The 19,052-nt window shown below is 44.2% G+C and overlaps 1 protein-coding gene across 1 annotated transcript in view; it reads right to left on the minus strand.

Annotated features, from left to right (window-relative positions):
• Positions 1–19,052, minus strand: part of RYR3 (ryanodine receptor 3) — a 361,967-nt gene that overhangs the window by 125,877 nt on the left and 217,038 nt on the right. The window contains 5 exon segments of the mRNA XM_057721476.1: positions 845–965; positions 4,145–4,256; positions 5,442–5,622; positions 14,914–15,049; positions 18,494–18,597. Coding sequence (XP_057577459.1) covers positions 845–965; positions 4,145–4,256; positions 5,442–5,622; positions 14,914–15,049; positions 18,494–18,597 — 654 coding nt within the window.

Below are 19,052 nucleotides of genomic sequence, written 5' to 3' on the forward strand. Positions count from 1 at the left end.
CAGCACCATGACCACCACCACCACAACAAATGGTAATTATGCGAGGTGAAGTATGCATTAACTAACCTTATTGTGGTAAACATTTTGCAATATCAAATCATCACATTGTACACCTTAAACGTATATAACGTCATATGTCATAGTTCAATAAAGATGGAAAAATGTGATATAGTCTATAGATTCCCCAAACTGATTGACTGCAAACCCCTTGTTAACACGTACACCAATTAACATCTTTACATTCCTTGGAACACTAGCTTGGGAAACACTGTAACAAAATCATGCTATCTTTTCAATTCTTCCATCTGCTAAGAGGAAACTGCCTGGATAACAGGTGGAGCGACATGGAGAACCTGTGTGCTTTTGGGAGAGTATAAGCTTTGTAAAATTAATACGGACTGAAGCCCAATGTCACAAGTAGCACTTTACGATCCTTGTCTGTGAGGTGCATAGCACTGTGGCACAGGGGAGCACGGCTCAGACCCTGTCCTTTAGTTGCTCTGGCTAGTTGCACAAGCTGGGGGCACAGAGGCAAAGGAGAAGGAAGGTTTGGTGAGAGATCTCATGGTTTCCAGTCCATCAGCCTCCTTACAGAGGTTGGAGTTCAGAGGTCTGGACCAGCCATATTTATAGGAAATGGGGTACAGCAGTGTCAGTGCAGGAGAGCAGGGGAGCCAGCAGCCAGCTAGAGCTGGGAGGAGAGGAAAAAGAGAGAGATACTTCACCTGGACAGCCTGCCCCGCAGTAGGAGGCTGGGAGGAGCCCTGCCCTGCAGACAGAGTCCTGCTGTGAGCGGTGGCCCTGGGGAGACTGGCAGGACTCATCCTTCAGCAGCTTCCCTTACCTTTGTTTAGGGAGGGCAGTTTCAAAGGGATGCTGATGATTCCAACCAAGTCCTCGGTGGGGACCAGGGAGCGCAGGATGGACCTGATCCGGATGGCTTCCCCCTTTCCTGTCTGGATAAGCTGCAAGGTAGGTTTGGAGAGAGTAAGATAAATGAGGTTCCCACACTCCCACTCATCCCACCTTCAAACCTCAGGCAGTAAAATGGTTCTCCTTGTTGGGGGTGGGTAGGGTAGGTACATGTCTATGTTTCCACCTACGTTCTAGACATGTGTGGCCACTGGTAAAAGAGGAGCTTTCTTTTGATTTTCTAGAGGAGGTACTACTGAGGGAAAAACTCTGGCCAGTGAGGGCAAATGGATTCCTTTGCTGTGACAGCGACAGTCATGCTGTCTCGCCATCAAGTCTCAGCAGTGAAGGTGCAGCCTGTTGTTGAGTCTCAGTGTGACTGCAATACTGGGAGCTCTTGGTGGCTATGACAGCAGTGGTGACAATGTGGCCATGATTCCAGACCCTGGAATTCTGCTAAATGTAGAAACAACTTAGGAGTGTCAATTTCCTAAGAGTTTGATTACTGCTGGGACTAGGGCAACAAGAGGGATGTAGCAGATGTCACAGAGAACTTGAGCATCTCAAGGGAGTTATCCAGAGATGGATAATCTGATCCTTATGGCCACAGGTGGGATGTACAGGTGCAAATTCTCCTGGATGTGGGGGCAGCAGGTACACTTCTGGGCACAAGCTCTTAGCCAGCAATGGAACTGTCACAAGGTCAGGGTAGGATCACTCAGGAGGTAGATGGATAACATGCTGGGATATAATGCTTGCAGGATCAGAGACAGGAGAACACCTTTGTGTGACCCTAGCGGCCACCTCTCATTCCTGTGGGCAGAGGGGAGGCTGTCAGTGATGAAAGCATCGCCCCTCCCCCTCACAGAGGAGGGGCCCGGGAAGGGGGAGAGAGAGAGAGAGAGAGTGTGAGTGTGTGTGTGTGTGTGTGTGTGTTTACAAGTCGTTGAATCTGAGGAGCAGTAAGCAAGGAGGAAACTCCTTCCCAGGTGGGGCTCTGAGGCCTTATACCATGCTGCCTGTCTCCCCAAGACTAGGCAAACTGTGTAACCTGCTTTTTTTTCCCTTCGGATCTTTATTGGAGTATAACTGCTTTACACTGTTGTGCCAGTTTCTGCTGTACAACGAAGTGAATCAGCTGTATTTATACATATATCCCCATATCCCCTCCCTCTTGAGCCTCCCCCCCACCCTCCCTACCCCACCCCTCTACGTCATCACTAAGCATCGAGTTGATCTCCCTGTGCTGTGCAGCAGCTTCCCACTAGCCATCCGTTTTACATTTGGTAGCACATACATGTCAACACTACTGTAACCTGCTTTTTGAAGTGATGACAGGTGATCAGGGGAACTGATCCCCTGTCCAAAGACTGTGGGACACCCTAGTATTTCCCTAGCTCCCTTTCAAGTTTCCTTTATCTGTTTAAGGGCACAGAAATGGAAAGACGGGGCTATGTGGGTAAGGTACTAGTTCCACAGTAGGAACGAGAAGGCTAACTTACAAGTTCTGATCAGCCTCCCTTCTGAATATTTAGACTTTCTTCCTTCCACAGTACTTTTATCCTAGATTCTTCCATACTAGAATAGCTTCCCTAAACACCTGTAGATGGATTTGCAAAGAGGCTACATTGTTTATTAGATAAGACTATGACACACTGGAAGAAAGAAAAGAGTGAATGCTTTAATGCCATGTCTTTCAAACTGTAGTCATGACCAATTAAATTAGTAGGTTGTAAAATCAGTTAGTGGATTGTCATCCACATTAAAAAGCATGAAATAAATTAGTAAAGACTAGAAAATATTAGTGTATTATCTTAGTAAGGATAAATTTTGCTTCTGAAATATAAGCATACTAGATTACAATGTAAACTGTATTTCTTTTTTTTTTTTTTTGAATTTTATCTATTTATTTATTATTTTTGGGGGGGTACACCAAGTTCAATCATCTATTTTTATACACATATCCCCGTATTCCCTCCCTCTCTTGACTCCCCCCCACCCTCCCTCAAGTCCCCCCCACCCTCCCCATCCCAGTCCTCTAAGGCATCTTCCATCCTCGAGTTGAACTCCCTTTGTTATACAGCAACTTCCCACTGGCTATCTATTTTACAGTTGGTAGTAACTGTATTTCTTAATATGATCAAAACAATTTTTTTTTTTGGTCAGAAAGTTTGAAAGCCACTACTTTAATCAATTCTGTCTTTCATTAATATTAAACAAATACAATACATCCACTGTTATCCTGGAAGTGACCAAATACATAACCTCATCAATACCAGACAGCACTGCTTATGTCATCCCAACCTGCACTGCAAATACTTCTGAGAGATGTTCTGGCATAATTCAAATGCAGTGAGCACTGCGGAGAGTGGCAGGCGCCTGAGCCTTGAATGAGCAAATCAGACAGTTCTATGAAAAGAGTTACCAAGTTTTGTTTTTTTTTAAATATAAAAAGCACCTTTTCCGTTTTCCTACAAAAGCAATTATTTCTTCTCTCACTTATGATGTGAGGCTTTATGAGAAATAAGGCCAATCTCTCTCTCCACCCCCAGCAGAGATGAGAAAAGGAAGGTGAAAACACAACTTTTTAGTTCAAAACTGGACATCTGAGAAGACATCCCATAAAAATACTCATAGAATCACCTTCTTTTAGTATGTCTGCAAAGCTCACCTGCGGGAGAGAAGCAAACATGAACCATCACGACCTTCCTGAGGCCTGACACCATGGTCGTCAGGGAAGGATTTTCCACGTGGAGTGTCCTCATGGACACAATCAAGAAATCAAGCTGGGTGGGGGGGAGTCCAGGGAGGGAGGGAATATGGGGATATGTGTATAAAAACAGATGACTGAACTTGGTGTACCCCCCCCCCAAAATAATAAATAAAAAAAAAAAAAAAAAAAGAAATCAAGCTGGTCATACTTTGACCAAGTTGAGGCCCAGGGAAACATAATTTTGGGAGGCTTTTGAAACAGTATATGTAGCGGATATGCCCTCCTTGTGTCACAGAGAAATCACACAACATAGAGATTTTCCCAGGAGTCATTCCTTAGAAAGCTGTAGGATTTCCCCAGGTACCAGAGATGGAAACTACTTTTGATGTTGGCTAGGAGGAACAGAGAGAAAGGCTTGTTCACAAATGCCAGAGACAGAAGAAGACATGACATTCATGAAATCTACAGTGTTCCTGGTTCAAGCCCCTCAAAGCTGCTCTCCGGGAACTCATCACTTACGTGCATTTCAGGAGCACAGCGGCCCAGCAGGTCTATAAGAGCTGAATAAAATGACATAATCGCATTGCCCATGTGCACAATCTCGTCTTCATCTTCACGGTCCCCTGTGCTGCTGAGAGAGAACCAGCAAAAGGAGGCGTAAGGAAGCCTGGCAGGTGGGGCCATGCTTTAGACACGATATAGCAACACTTTCTCTGCTCACCCTGGGTATCATGCATCCTTTCCATTGGACTCCTTCTCTCCCTCCAGAGGTCAATGAGGTAGTTTAACTCACCAAGCTCAAGGGACCCAAATATTTGTCCATGACATTCCTAGGGTCCCATGAACTTTACTGACATGAGCAGGTCATGCAGCCCATACACACTCACGGAGCAGCACTGTGACCTCCAAAGTTCCTACCAGCCATGCCTTTCCTTTTGCTTCCTTAATGGACATGGAAAGCACATTGGACAAGAAGTCAGAAAGGTCAGGTCCAGGTCTTGGCTCTGCTGCTAACAAGCTATATGACTCTGGGCTTCAGTTTTTGTCATGCTACATGAGAAAGTTGGGACAGCTTATGTTTTGGGTTCTAACTCTACCAGATTACCTACCAGAACTAATGACCTGCCCCAGCCAAAAAAAAAAAAAAAAAAAAAAAGCCACTGGCTGCAGAGTTATATCTCTTCTCTAGATTCTGGGGTCTAATCTAGAGGCTGCGATAAAAGGGAAATGTGAAAGACATAGTGAAAGGAAGTTCACAAAGCCAATAATGTACTAACTGTATCTTAAGTTCTAAGATTATTAGTGCTGTGATTTTTCATATCCTGTGGCTTTCTTTTTATCTAAGGAATCAAACACTTTCAGAAGAGGGAGTGGAGGGTACTCCCTCTTTTTAAAAGTGAGGCATGAGATGAGACCCCAAGGTTCAAGGTACTGAAGGGAACGGGCTGGAGTTAGACAGTGACCAGAGCCCTGTTGGTCCAGGCCTCTTAGCCTGGATACAGCTTCCTCCTGCGGGGATGCTGTGGGGAGGCACGGAGGGGGCTGACAGAGCTTGCCGACTTCTCCATTTGCCAATTGGCCTGAGTGTAGCAGGAGAAACAGAAAGGGGTGAAGATGATCACTAGCCTTACTAGGAGAGTCAAGACAACAACAAGTTTTGACAAGGTGATCTAAAAGCTTTGAGCCACAGCTGTAAAGAGCCTGTGCTTTCTCTACCAGGGGGAGGTTACTGACACTCGCTTTATCATTCGTGTACTGACAATATTTCAGAGCTCGCCAACCATATCAGGGCCAGAAGGCAATTCTGTTCACTTACACTTCTCTCTTGTAGCCATGTGAGGGGAGGTCGAGGGCTGGGTTCTCAGAGATCTTAATGGCACCTTGCATAGCTGCCAACAGACCGTTTCCTCCTTCACCCCGCAGGGCCGGGCCGAAGCACTCGGGGTGTCTGATGAGCAGCTTGACCACGACACTAGCGTTTTCTTCCACGCTTTCACCTAAGGGAAAGAAGCGTTATTACCATCTCATTGGAGAGGACAACCCCAGAATTGATGTCTAAATTGATGAGGTGGGGAGAGCAGTATTTGATTGAGCCTGTCACATACTCTTAAGATTAGGAGGTAACACGGATGCAGAGAAAGGGGAGCTTTAATAAATTAGGTCAGGCTCTATTTATTTGAAGTATTATGATTAACTGTTCCAGAACAGAGTCCTACTTCTCATTTCAGGATTCTGTGCTATTCACATCACTTCGCTATATTTTGGTCCTCAGAGGGCAAGAAACACACTACTGAGTCTGCCACAAATTCCTGATTAATTCATAAGTGACATAGAGGATAAAAGAACTTTACATCTTTATTAACTCCCGGGGGGGTGCTTAATAAGTATTTCCCTCCTTCCTTGAGAGGAGGTAAGATGGTAACTCAAGCTGGTGTGCCTCAATTAACATCTGGAAAAGTGACATACTAGCTCCTGAGCTGTCTTCTCTCAGAGTCTAATACATACCCCAGAACAACCAGGTCTGTGGGGATGAACCTCAGGGCATTTCTGAAATCATTTCTCCAGGTAAGAATCTACTTGGTAAAGTTATCTTGGTTATTCTTAGAACAGCTCTGTGGGGAGCTAAAGGTTGGAAAATTGTATTCTGCTGGTACTTCTCTTTGGAAGAATCATAGAAAACTAACACAGGGTATCATTTCCCAAAGAAGTAATTAAGCAGTGAACTGTCACCTATAGAAAGAGATAGCCAATGCTTCTCAGAGCCAATATGTATAATCAAAAGTAGTTTTACAGCTTGTTCAATTTCATGAAACACACTTTCTGTCTCAGTGCCTCAGATGACATCCTCATTTGTGTCTGAGAATTTATCCCTGGGCTAAGCCTCAAAGACAAGACTTCTTGATGTTGTGTATTGGATGAAGCCTGAAGAAAAACTTTTCAATAAAATCATTAGATATTATTAGAGGATTGAGCTCTATAATAGAGATAGCATCTTGATACGTTGTTGTAATATTAATTATTTATTCTTCGTAAGAATTACCTTCAATCTTAGCAGGCTAAGGCAGTAAGTATTATCTCACAGTTTCTGTAGCTCAGGAATTTAGGAGTGACTAAGTGAGGTGGTCATGGCTTGAGATCGCCCATGAGGTTGCAGTGAAAATGTCAGCCAGGGCTGCAGGCTTCTGAAGGCTTGACTGGGCGTGGAATGTCCGCTTCCACGCTCACTTACATGGCTGTTGGCAGAAGGCCTCTGTTCCTCACCAGGTTACCTCTCCAGAGGGCAGCATGAACATTCTCATGACGTGCCAGCTGGCTTCGTACAGGGTAAAGGATCCAAGAGACAGGGTGAGGCAGAAGCTGCGATACCTTTTACAACTCTGTCACATGCCGTCACTTCTGCCATATCCTATTCACGAGCAGTGATTCACTGAGCCCCGCTCGCACTCAAAGGCAGAAGAAGTAGGCTCCACCTTTGGTGGGAGGAGCATGGAAGAATTTATAGACATATTTTAAAACTATCACAGGAGTTTAAGTTCTGTTTAATGAAATTTTTTATGAATCAACTTAGAGTAGATCATTAGAATAGGAGCCCATAAAATCTGGCTTCTCTTCCAGGTTTTTAGCAAATCCCGCTGTGAGGACGCACGCTGCACAGTCTTACCGGGTCTTACTTGCCCTGTTGACATGCTCATGCCTTTTCTAGTTTTAGGGTGAGTCTATTAGTCGAACCACATGCAGAGATTTCTTCCATCGTGTCCACCGCATCAGAAGGGCTGAGCTTGCTGTTCAAATACTTGAAATTAACTTGCACTCACACAAACTCACATGTGAACATGCTGCTGTCTCACAGCCCTGGAGAATCTACCCGTAGTCCTGGTCTAGAGCTTGGCCTGCTGACATCCTCTTTCATCACTTGACCTTCTACACCACAGGTAAAATTCAAGATTGTGAGTATATACCTCTGTAAGTTTTAGAACTGTGTAACTAGATTCAGAATAATGTTGCATTAAACTGAATTTATACAGCTCATCAGCATGTATTCACTGTATACAGCTCAATCCTTCAAGAAGAGACTAAAATTTTTATAAAGAAGCTTTTCTTCAAGTTTCATTTAATATAACATCAAAAAAAGAATTTGTTTTTAATTAAACCAGAATCCATGTAAAGAAAATTCTCAGGAGATGCTAAAAGGGTAAAATAGTCACAATAATGGTATGGTGGAATGAAATCAGGGAAGGAAAGGGACGCAAGGAGAGGCTGAGTGACATTGTACAGTTTGATGTTAAGTCCTAAGGACATGCTTTCCTATGAGGTGAACCTAGCATTTATACATGATAGAGTTTAATCACAGAGGGATACTGAAAGAAAAGCATGAGGGGATCAGCATATTTGAAAGCAAATATTCTTAGTTATAGATATAACTGACAGTTGACTGCTTTCAAATGTTGTTCGCCCCCAGAGCTTAACAGGTAGCACACTCTCAGTTGTCATTTTCTGTTATAAGAATAATGAAGCTAAAACTTTGAAATTTTAAGTGTCCAAAATGGAGAAAAAACCCAACCGTGTTAGTCAAGCTTATTTAAACATTATGCTCTGATTCTTTCAATTCTCAGAATGGAAAAACTTGTGGGTCAGTCCTTGTCTTCACCATCACACTGAAATTAACTTAGCGCTTTCCAAAGTGATCAGTGTCATGGAGTTTGATGAGATGTGGACCAGAATGTCCAACAGAATTTGAAAAATTAGACTATGAGTTCTACATTGAGTTTGGTATTGAAATTCACTTGTCAAATTAGCCTTATTTTATCTGAACCTCAGGTCTTCAAATCCAAGCTAATTAGGTTGGTGCTATAACGGGCCCAGGAAGCCATCACCTGGTAACCGAATTGTGGTTGTCCGTGGGGCATGCAGAAGCCACCCTGCAAGAGCAAGGAACTGAAGTGCAACCATTGATGCTAATCCGAGAGAGGACTCAGGAAAAGAATCTCTCAAGGCTTCACAAGGCAGAGAGGATGGCCTGATTAGAAGAGATAGAACATTCTCTTCCTAATCACCTGTAGCTCAGTAAGCTGGACTGCCAACCAAATCCACAGCAGGGAAGCTGGACGCTGACCTTGAGGGCATTTTCCAAGGAAGAGAGAGATCTAAGTAAGCCAGTTTTGCTCAGGGGCTTACAACAGTGTTTTTGCTGGAGTTGCAAATGAGTAATAAGCTTAATAACAGTGTGCATGTTCACAGAGCCTTTCTTCAAAGGCTCTCACAGCACCGCCTTCGTATTACTAGCTTTTTTTCAATGTTCTTCAGAAGTTAGATGGAAATGGAATGATTCTCCCCATTTAAACCAGAAGCAGTCATTCTCACCACAGGGATGATTAGTAAGGATGCAATGGTTTTACCTTCTGCCCATTGCTTTTCTTTCTCTATTCTAACCACAATCCCTGTTTTAAGTGCCTTTGCCTGCAAATGCACTCTTCCTTTCCATACCTTTGACATAAAACCTTGACCTAGGCAACTCCATTTCCTTCAGGAACCGCTTAAACTTGGAAGCCCCAGAGGATCTAGTCCTCTCAAACACCCTATCCTCTTCCTTAAAGCACTGCACACACGTGTAATTAATGAATTGTTTGTATCTGTTTGTATTTTTCTCACTAGACTGTATTTAATGAGAACAGGGCCCATGTCTGAATTATCTAACCCTGTGTGCTCAAGTCTCTTGTTAACATCTTGTAAAGGATCTGATCATTTCCATCTCAGATGATCAGATGGGAAGCGGGGGGTGACTATCCATCACTGCATTGCCAGACTGATTATCAGCCTTTGTTTGCAGGAAACAAGGCTGTCCATTTCCTAGGATCACAAATTTGAGAACAAGAATAACATCTTAGGGACGTCCCTGGTGGCACAGTGGTTAAGACTCCACGCAGCCAATGCAGGGGTCCTCGGTTCAATCCCTGGTCAGGGAACTAGATCCCACATGCATGCCGCAACTAAGAGTTCACATGCCACAAATAAGGGGCCCTCGAGCCACAACAGAGCCCGCCTGTGGCAACTAAGGAGTCCACCTACTGCAACTAAGACCCAGTGCAACCAAATGAATCAATATTAAAAAAAGAATAACATCTTAGACATTTTAATTCTAACCATCCCCAGTCATGAATACCACTCACACTGAAGAATGGTTATTACATTTTTTTTCTGACTCTAAAAACACGGGTACATGAACCAGTTGACTCTTGAAAGCATTTATTCCTACTATGCCTTTCAAAGCTAACATGCTTTGTATTCTTGATCCTAAAAGACTTTTCTTCCACTGTTATTGAGATATAAATGACATATCCTAAAAGGTTTATGTCTTCCAGCTCAACACCCCTCACTAAGCTCTCCCCCAGCTACTCTGTTAAACTATGTCCATTTCTTTCTTTAGGATGTTATTCAACGTTCACCTTCTTACCCAGGCATCCCTATGTTCACTTTACCAGATTCCAATAAGCACGATCACTTTTGGCCTGTCAACCATCACATGTGCCACTATGTAGATGGGTGTAGTTGAGTTTTCAGTATGTATGTACGTTGCTGATGATTTTACTTGGGGTTGCTCTATTTGCCGTTTTGATATGTAAGTGACTTCAGGGCAGAACTTCTAGAGCATGTCTCCTGTCACTTCTCATAAACCCTCATGTACTCTTCACGTGTCTTGTGATGGATGCCCAAGTTATGACCACTGATGATCAAGCTGCCTAGGGAAACAGATTCGCAAAGCTAGGACATCCTGTGTTCCTCACAGCTAAGTTTTTAGCCTGAGGAAGATATCACTAAAATACTCCAAGGACTCTACGGAGGCACAGAATTACTTTTCTTTTCTTTTTGTAGATTGGTAAGGAATCTTTTCCTACTTGATATCTACATTAGGAAGGGATTAATCAGACACCCAGACACATCTATGTGTACACTGGCTATAAACCTGGCAACTCCTGGGTTAAGAGAAACTTGTCAGCTTCAGTACTCCCAGAGTTAAACACAACCCAAGGCTTCCCGGTAAGCTAATAGAGTGCAGAAAATTATATGCTTGAAGAAGTTCTTTTAAAGGCAAATCTTGTTTAAGAAGAATTAACACCAACATTAGGGAAACTAGTAAAATAATGTTAGAAAGGATTTTCTAATTCTATTATTTTGACATAGCAAGAGCTTTTGATTTGGCTTTCTATATTTTTTAAAAAACGTTATCACCAAACAGACAATTTTCGACCGGCTCAAAGAAGAAAATGCTATTTCTCCTTGTTCATTAGACAATACTAGGCAATACAAGGCAATACTACATAATGGTTTGAGTCAAGTTTGGCCTCTGGAGCCAAACTGCTCTGGTTCAAATCCTAGCAAAAGTTCTACTAACTGTGTGATTCTGGGAAATACTTCATCTCTCTAAGCATCAGTGTGTTTATCCATAAAATGATGAAGATAACTGTATCTAACTCATTGGATTGTTGTATAAAATGAATAAGCTAATACATATAGAAGTGCTTTGAACAGTGACTGGTACATGAAAATGCTAAGTGTTAGCTGATGTCACCACCATCACCATCCTCACCACTCATCACCACCTACCACAGTCACCCCTACAACCCACAATGACCATCTACCACCCAACCGTCATATCCGACCACCGCCATCACCCATTGTGACCACCCCTCAGGTCACCCACCACTACCCACAAACCATTATCACCACACCTACCAACACTAACCGCCACTCACCTTGATCACCCCCCAAAATCTACCATGGCTACCACTCAACCACCACGTCCCACCGTGACTGTCATCACCAGACACTACCCACTATTTCTACCCTCACCATCACTCACCAGCATCGCCCATCACCATCCCCCACCATAACCACCCCCATTGTCTACCATGATCACCCATAACACCTTCATCTTTCACTGCTGAGCAGAGGCCACAAAAGTGGCCAGGAAGTCCTTTTTAATCACCTCTTATATATAAAGTCTTCAAAATAAAGATGTAAAGACAAAGAGCTTTGCGATCCCAAGGAACCTGTTTATGAGCGTGCTCCCATTTCAAATGCCCTAACACTCTTGTGAGCATCACATCAACAATGACAGCTAACACGACTGCAGGCTTGCTATGTTTCTGGCACTGTGTGGATCTGAGTTTTCCGTGCATTGTTTCATTCAAGCCTCATAACAACTCTTTGAGGAATATGCAATTATTATCTCAAATGTAAATACATATACATACATATATATATGTCTATGTATGTATATAAAACCCAAGGCTGGGAAACTTTTAGTAATCTGTTTAAATTCACAAAGCTATATTTGAACCCAAGATTCTCCATCCTCCAGCCCAAACTCTTCCATATCACTCTGTTGTGACTGAGCCCCTCTTTCTCCACTAGGCGCTCAACAGGATTCTCATTCTTTCCTTTTTCATACTTGCCATCCCTCTCTCTTTCATACTCTCCCCTGTGACGGTCTATTCCTACCTTTTCAACTGCAGGTGGTCTGCAAGTCCACGTGGTCCCAATCTGTTGCCTGATTGACCTATAGCCCCAATTAGAGGCATCTCCATTCGGGGGTCACGCACTGCAAAATCATGACCTGAATCACACAAGCTCATGACCCTCCATCTCAAACCATTTTCTCCTTCTCACCATCCTTATTTTTCTCCCTACCCTTAAATCTCTAAGCTTCGAAGTGACTTCTGTTCCTTTGCCCTCAACATACAGGGCCCAGCCACCATAATCATCACCACCAGCGAGTCCTATAAATTCTGTCTAATTTCTTCCCAGCTGATCTCCTCCTTCGCATTCCCGTCACCACCATTATAATTCAGAAACTCATTATCCTAACCCAGAAGTTCCCAGTGGTTGCCATCAGTCTCTCTTCTGATGGAAATGTTTCCCAGTTCTCTGCACACTGAATGAAGACAAATCTCTTCAGCTTGGCATTTACACTCTCCCCATTATAGCTGCCTACCTACCTTTTAAACCTCATCTCTTACCATTTCAACCATGTACCTATCCCCCAGACCAGCCGATCACTGTGTTTCCTGAGCAATGTGCTTTAGCCCTCAGGCCACTGCTCAAGCTTCTCCCCAAATGGATCACCTCTCCTGCATCTCTGCATCTGGAAATTTGACCCTTCATGGCTCATCTCTAATATCATCTCCCCAGGAGGCTTTTTTCTGATCTCCACAGGATGTGAGCTTCCCCTCGTGAAACCCTCTATCACTCTGTCCCTATTTTACTCCACTCCTTATTATAGTGACCTCTATCCATGTCTGTTCCACTTACTAGACTGTTAATTCTTTCAAAGCAGAAGCTAACATCTTTTGCCAAAACCAAATGTGCCCCTTATATGATAGAGACACAATAAATATTAAGTTAAAGTGCACATCTCGTCCCACTGATGGTCTAATAGATTTGCTAGAGCTTATTGCACTATGAAATTGTACTGTAGAGAATATATTAAAAAGGCATAAAACAATCTGAAAGCAAAGAGGGTGGACCAAACGCTTTGGTTTAGAGTTTAGCTGAGTATGATCGTACCTAATAAGCATAAGGAAGTTTTAGGATTTGGCCATCCAAGTAAGACCATAGCCAGTGGACTCCTCTACCTTCATAGCCCATGTGGACAGGCCCACTAACTGACTCATAAAGCACTTGATCTTGACTGTGAAGGTGGCCAACATGAACAAATGGGTCTTGCCTGATCTGGTTTGTGTCATACAGTCTATTTACATAATTTGGTGACATTTATGACTCCTTAAAATCTACTTAAGAAATTTCCCTTTATTACCACAGTAACTCTGCATTAATCCTGGACATGCAACCATTTGCATTAGAAGTAACGACTGCAGACTATTAGGGGATACTCTGAAACTGGCCCCAGAGGAAGGAAACGGAGTTTAGCAACGCTGATGATGGACAGATAGCAGGGGCAGTGAAGAACACGCAGAGAGAAGCAGAAGGCCCAGGTTCTCAAACACTTGGCTGGATGAGTCCCAGGGGAACAAAAGACAGACATCTCAGGGTCTGTGACCGAGTCAGGAAAGGGGAAAAACTGGAACAATGGAAACCATTCAAATATTTAGAGTGTATTATGGTGTAGAGAACAAACATTTGGACACCAAGGGGGGAAGCTGTGGGGGGGGGGGGTTGGGGTGGGATGAATTGGGAGGTTGGGATTGCCATATATACACTACTACTAAGAAAAAAACATCAAATTGTACACTTTAAATAGATGCAGTTTATTGTATGTCAATTATATCTCAATAAAAGTTCTTTAAAAAAGTTCTAAAAAAAGAATAGAGTGTATGATAGTGTAGGAAAATAAGCGGGGGTGGGCGTGGGGGGGAGGGGAAGGGAGGCAAGAAGAGCACATGGGAATATAATGATCACGTCACGCCCGTGTAGTTTTAGGTGAATTCTCATAGTTAGAACAATTGGCGTGATTGCTTATCAGCTGCGATCCCTCTTTGTGATCACTTAGCCAGCCCAGTTGGATTCGTTAGCCTGAAACTGCAAACTGGGAAAAGGGAGAAGGATTTTACCTATAATATAAATATTAATACAAGTGAATTAGTATTATAGCAGAATCTAGGGAGACAAGGTACAGTTTTAAGAAAGTAGTCTACTTATTTTACACAAGAGTCAGCACATTAAACTAGTGAAAATACAGAATTTGTGTCAACTTGGAATTCACTATAAATAAGAGGTGACGTGTATTAAGAAGAATAATATTTAGGGTTTCTCTAGCAAATTTTTTTTTCTTCTGGGAGTTTAGTTACCTTTAACAGCTATCAGTTATTCTTGATTTTTATTCATCCATCCATCCACCCATCCATCCACCCATCCATACGACCATCCATCCATTCATCCACCCACCCACCTACCCATCCATCCAACCAACAGTCTAAGGATCTGGAGGCACACTTGCATTTAATTCTGTGAAACAGGTGAGATGAGATAGTAATAAGCCCCCTCTTTTAGGAGAAGAGGTACGGAGAGGTGACAAGCCCAAGCTCATGCAGTGAGTTCCTTGCAGGCTCTGGCACTAGAGCTCAGGACTGTGTACATTGGATTCTATGCTGGATTCTGCTCTTGATCTTTGTCTAGCCTGATTCTCCTGGAGATTTTTCTGCCAGGTGCCACCTACCCATAGAATCTATCAGATTTATAGAGAGGAAGCAGTGCAAAGGATTTCCTTTTCCTAGTATGTGCTGCGATTATGCCATCCTAGGTCTGAAAGGCATGGAAAACTTGAGACTCACTGTTCACGAAGACGGCAAACCTCAGGAAGGACAGGTAGCGCTCTCCTTCAATGGGGTTCCAGCCGACATCAGGGTATCCTTTGGCCAGAAGCATGGGGCAGCTCTGTAGGCCACAGCCTGCCAAGTAGGTTACCACCTGCCAAGAGCAATACAAAAGTACATGCCCAGGTTTTTTATGTAAGTTTTCTATATAGCTGTACGGCATGCAGAATTCTGGGAATGGGAGGGCTTTCACTTCCCCAGAAGCTAGAGAGAGCCCACAACTTTTCAAGTAAATAACTTAGCAGATTTGAAATTGGAACCTTTTATTCACTTTAGTTTCCAAGCAATTGATAAGATTGATGATCACTGCTATGTAGGAATATGCCATGTGCTACCATTCCATGGACTTCTCAGTTCTGGCAAGAGGGACGTGCCATTTAAAAGTGGACCTAGAGGCTTCCCTGGTGGTGCAGTGGTTGAGAGTCCGCCTGCCAATGCAGGGGACACAGGTTTGAGCCCTGGTCTGGGAGGATCCCACCTGCTGTGGAGCAACAAATCTTGTGCACAACGACTACTGAGCCTGCCCTCTATAGCAAGCGAGCCACAACTACTGAAGCCCACGCACCTAGAGCCCCTGTTCTGCAACAAGAGAAGCTACCCTAATAAGAAGCCTGCACACCCCAATGAAGAGTAGCCCCCGCTCACTGCAACTACAGAAAGCCCAACAACAAAGGCACAATACAGCCAATAAATAAAAAGTTAATTAAAAAAAATTTGACTAACACCATACTTAAAAAATAAATAAATAAAAGTAGGCCTAACTAGGGTGCCTCTGGAGAGACAATGGTGGATGTAGGCTGGCCATGTTCATTTGGCCATGGTATTTCAAGACCAAAATGTTCAGTCACTGGTTGACTGGGTGGGCCTTGGACTAATCAGGGGTCCCTATGTAAGTTCTGGCTCAATAACAGCTCTTCCATGTCAGCAGCGAGAGGTTCAGGGTGGGATGGCTAGTAAAGAGGTCACGGCCATTTAAAAACTAGGATGGGTAGTATGTTCTCTTAACTTCCTGGTTACCATACATTTATCAGAAGATTTCAGCTCTGCGATCTGGTAGAATATTTTAGAATTGGCCTACTTTTCAGGTGCCAAGCAAAAAGCTTGGCAAATAGACCTTCTGTGCTGGAAATGCAGTTGTCATTCCAGTTTAGCCTGTGATATTTTATGAACGCAGGGAGAAAAGGGGAATCCGTTGTGCTGCAAATCCTCCAAGTCAGGAACGGTGTTTTCATTTTTCAGTCCCCAGGGCCTGGCACAGAGTAGGTGCTCAATAACCACTTGTCAAATGACTCATGTATTTGCTGACAGCAAATACTCTAAGTCATTTTGCAAGAACGATGGATCTAAATCAAAACTCAGTAAGAAATTATCAGCACACTTTATCCTCCTTAAACCAGCAAGGATACTATTTTGCTTGGTGCTTAGGTTTCATTTTGTCTTAAAAGTGTCAGGAAAAACATTAATAAAGGCAGGAATTAGGCAGAGTTTTCAGGGTTAAGGTGCAGGGCATTTCACTGGTCACAAAAATAAGCGCTCATGTGTGTGCCTGTGTATATGTGTGTGTGTGGGGGGGGTTGTTGTTCAACCTCAGGCCTGATTCCTGTCGTGATGGATAGAAGGGTAGAATAGAATGGCAACATTTACTGGTCCTTCCCCTTCTGCCCTAGGGACCACACTTGGGGCATTTCCGGACACTGATCTGTGCACTGTGCTGAGTCACCGGAACCACTTGAAAAGGAGGCAGCAACCCCTGTCACCCTCCTCTATAGATTTCCCTGGGTCCCATTTCTCCCCTCTCCCTGCCTCCTGGCCTCCACCCTCAACATGTCTTGCATCTTCCGAGGGAGGCTTGGGGTCCTTTTCGAGCAGTATCACGTGAATAGTTGAACGCGGCTGACAGTGGGGTGCTGAGCGCTGAGCCCTGTGGCACTGTCTTGTCGTAAGAGAACCATTGACTACATTTATTTTAAAATTTTATTTCAATTAATTAATTAATTAATTAAGGTATAGTTGTTTTACAATGTTGTGTTAGTTTTTACTGTACAGCAAAGTGGAGTTCCCTGTGCTATCCAGCAGGGAGAACCATTAACTACTTTTAAATACAGGGGTCAGTTATCACCACATCATTCAAATGAAAACTGTGACATTTATTGCTGTTCAAATGTATGAATAGCCAACTTTGACTGAAGTCTGTCCCATCAGAGGCAGAGACCAGGAATATGCGGGGCATTTTGGAACAACTATCACATAACATGCTGCTGGGTGCACAGCTTCTGAGTCCGTGTGTGTATGGGGGGTGGAGGGGGAGGTGTCTTGTGTCTGTTCCAATCAGTTCTCCTTATTGAAACAAGGACGTGTTTTCCAACATACAAACTGTCATACTGCTGTTCTGCTTGAAGCCCTGCAGTGGTTTCCATGGCTTTAAGCTCTACGATGAGGTCCCATAACATAACAGGTAAGAGCACAGCCTCTGCAGCCAGCGCTTGTGACTCCTGGCTCTGACACCGAGGATGTTCCCTAATCTCTCTATGCCTCAGTTTCCTCTCCTACAACTGGGGCAACAATGGAAGGCTTGTCTTGAGAGTCATGCGAGTTAATTCCAAGTGGGGCCTGGCACACAGGGACTCCGTAGGAGGATGGACTTCTGGTATTAGCAGTAATGGCAGCATAAGGCCTGTTCTTTTCTGCTCACTTCCTACCACTGCCCCCAAGCACTCTGCACTCTGGTCACACCCAACTTTCTGAATTTCAAGCACGCCAGTCTCTCCTCTCTGAATGTCAAACATCCCTGGCACACATTTCTCCACCATGTGGCTGAGTAGCTTCTGCCCACCCCGGGGGTCATCTCTGCGCTGAGGGCTCTTCCTGATCCCCTTGTCAGGGTCAGGTGCCTGCTCCTAGGGGCTCCCAAACCCACCACACAGTGGACGACCTTTTCCTTGTCCTCCTCCCCCCACGAGGTTGCTCCTCCCTACACTCAGAAAGTGCATCGCCAATCTCGTCAGCCCAAGGAAACAGTCCCAAGACAGGACGGGGAAAAGAAGCAGGCGAGGCAGGCCCACCCCGACCCCATCACCATCACCACCAGCAGCGCACTTCGCAGTCCTGATGTGGGGCAGCTCAGTTTCGTCTCCTCTGTACACAGAGAGGACATGTGTGGGCGTTCTTTACCTTCATACTAATTATACCATTTTCTGTGATGTCACTTTCTTTAGTGTATAAATACGTAAGTTTGATGACACAGAACTTTATTAGGAACCACAGGTCTCTGGAGGTTCCATGTAGGCCAATGAGGCGGGGTCTTCACACACAAAGAACACACGTGTCCACACATCCACGTCTGTGGAGTTGCTGAGCCCTGCCCACAGGAGATGCTGTGGTCCTGATTACCACACTGCCAGTGACTCACATTCCATCACATTTTCCTCACACGCTAAAGAGGCTGCGATGGGGACCCAGACTTTTGTCTGCTTTTCCTTGGCCTGACTGTGCTGTAGGCAGGGGAGAGCAAGCACAGTGCCTCCCCAGGGCCAGTTACCTTCTCGAGGTCTGGTTCTTCTAAGCCCAGAGCTAACTCATTGTTGTCCATCACGGAAGAAGCGGCCACATCCAGCGGGGTGGATCCTCTCATCGATGGGGAGGCTGAGGAAAGAGGAGAAAAGGAGAGAGAGAGGGAGAAAGAAGCCACCCAGGGCTGAGCTGAGGTTGCAGTGCACAGGAATGGCCAGGAGAGGGAAGCAAACACACAAGCTGGGTCACATTGCTGTCCTCCAAGGGGGACTGCCGGCCCACGTTAGGAACAGTTTTATTTGCTATCTTTCCTCCCCACACTCATTACTGATCGTGACTATGGCTTAACTTAGAAAATCAGTTCACACGATCAGCTGGGACCACATATTTTCAAGTGTTCTTCTAACACGGTAGTTCTTTGGCCCCCATTTGGTGATCATTCCAAAGTCTCAGATGTCACTTGATCAACTAAGCTCATATAACTTGCCCATTTCTGGGGTCACCACCTAGAATTTAAAAATAGCCTCAAACAGCATTAGCTCTTACAGTTAAATCAGGTCAGCAATGCTGTCTTTCATTTCCCTTTG

Source organism: Hippopotamus amphibius, chromosome 2 (genome assembly GCF_030028045.1).
Source record: "Hippopotamus amphibius kiboko isolate mHipAmp2 chromosome 2, mHipAmp2.hap2, whole genome shotgun sequence".
Taxonomy (NCBI): Eukaryota; Metazoa; Chordata; class Mammalia; order Artiodactyla; family Hippopotamidae; genus Hippopotamus; species Hippopotamus amphibius.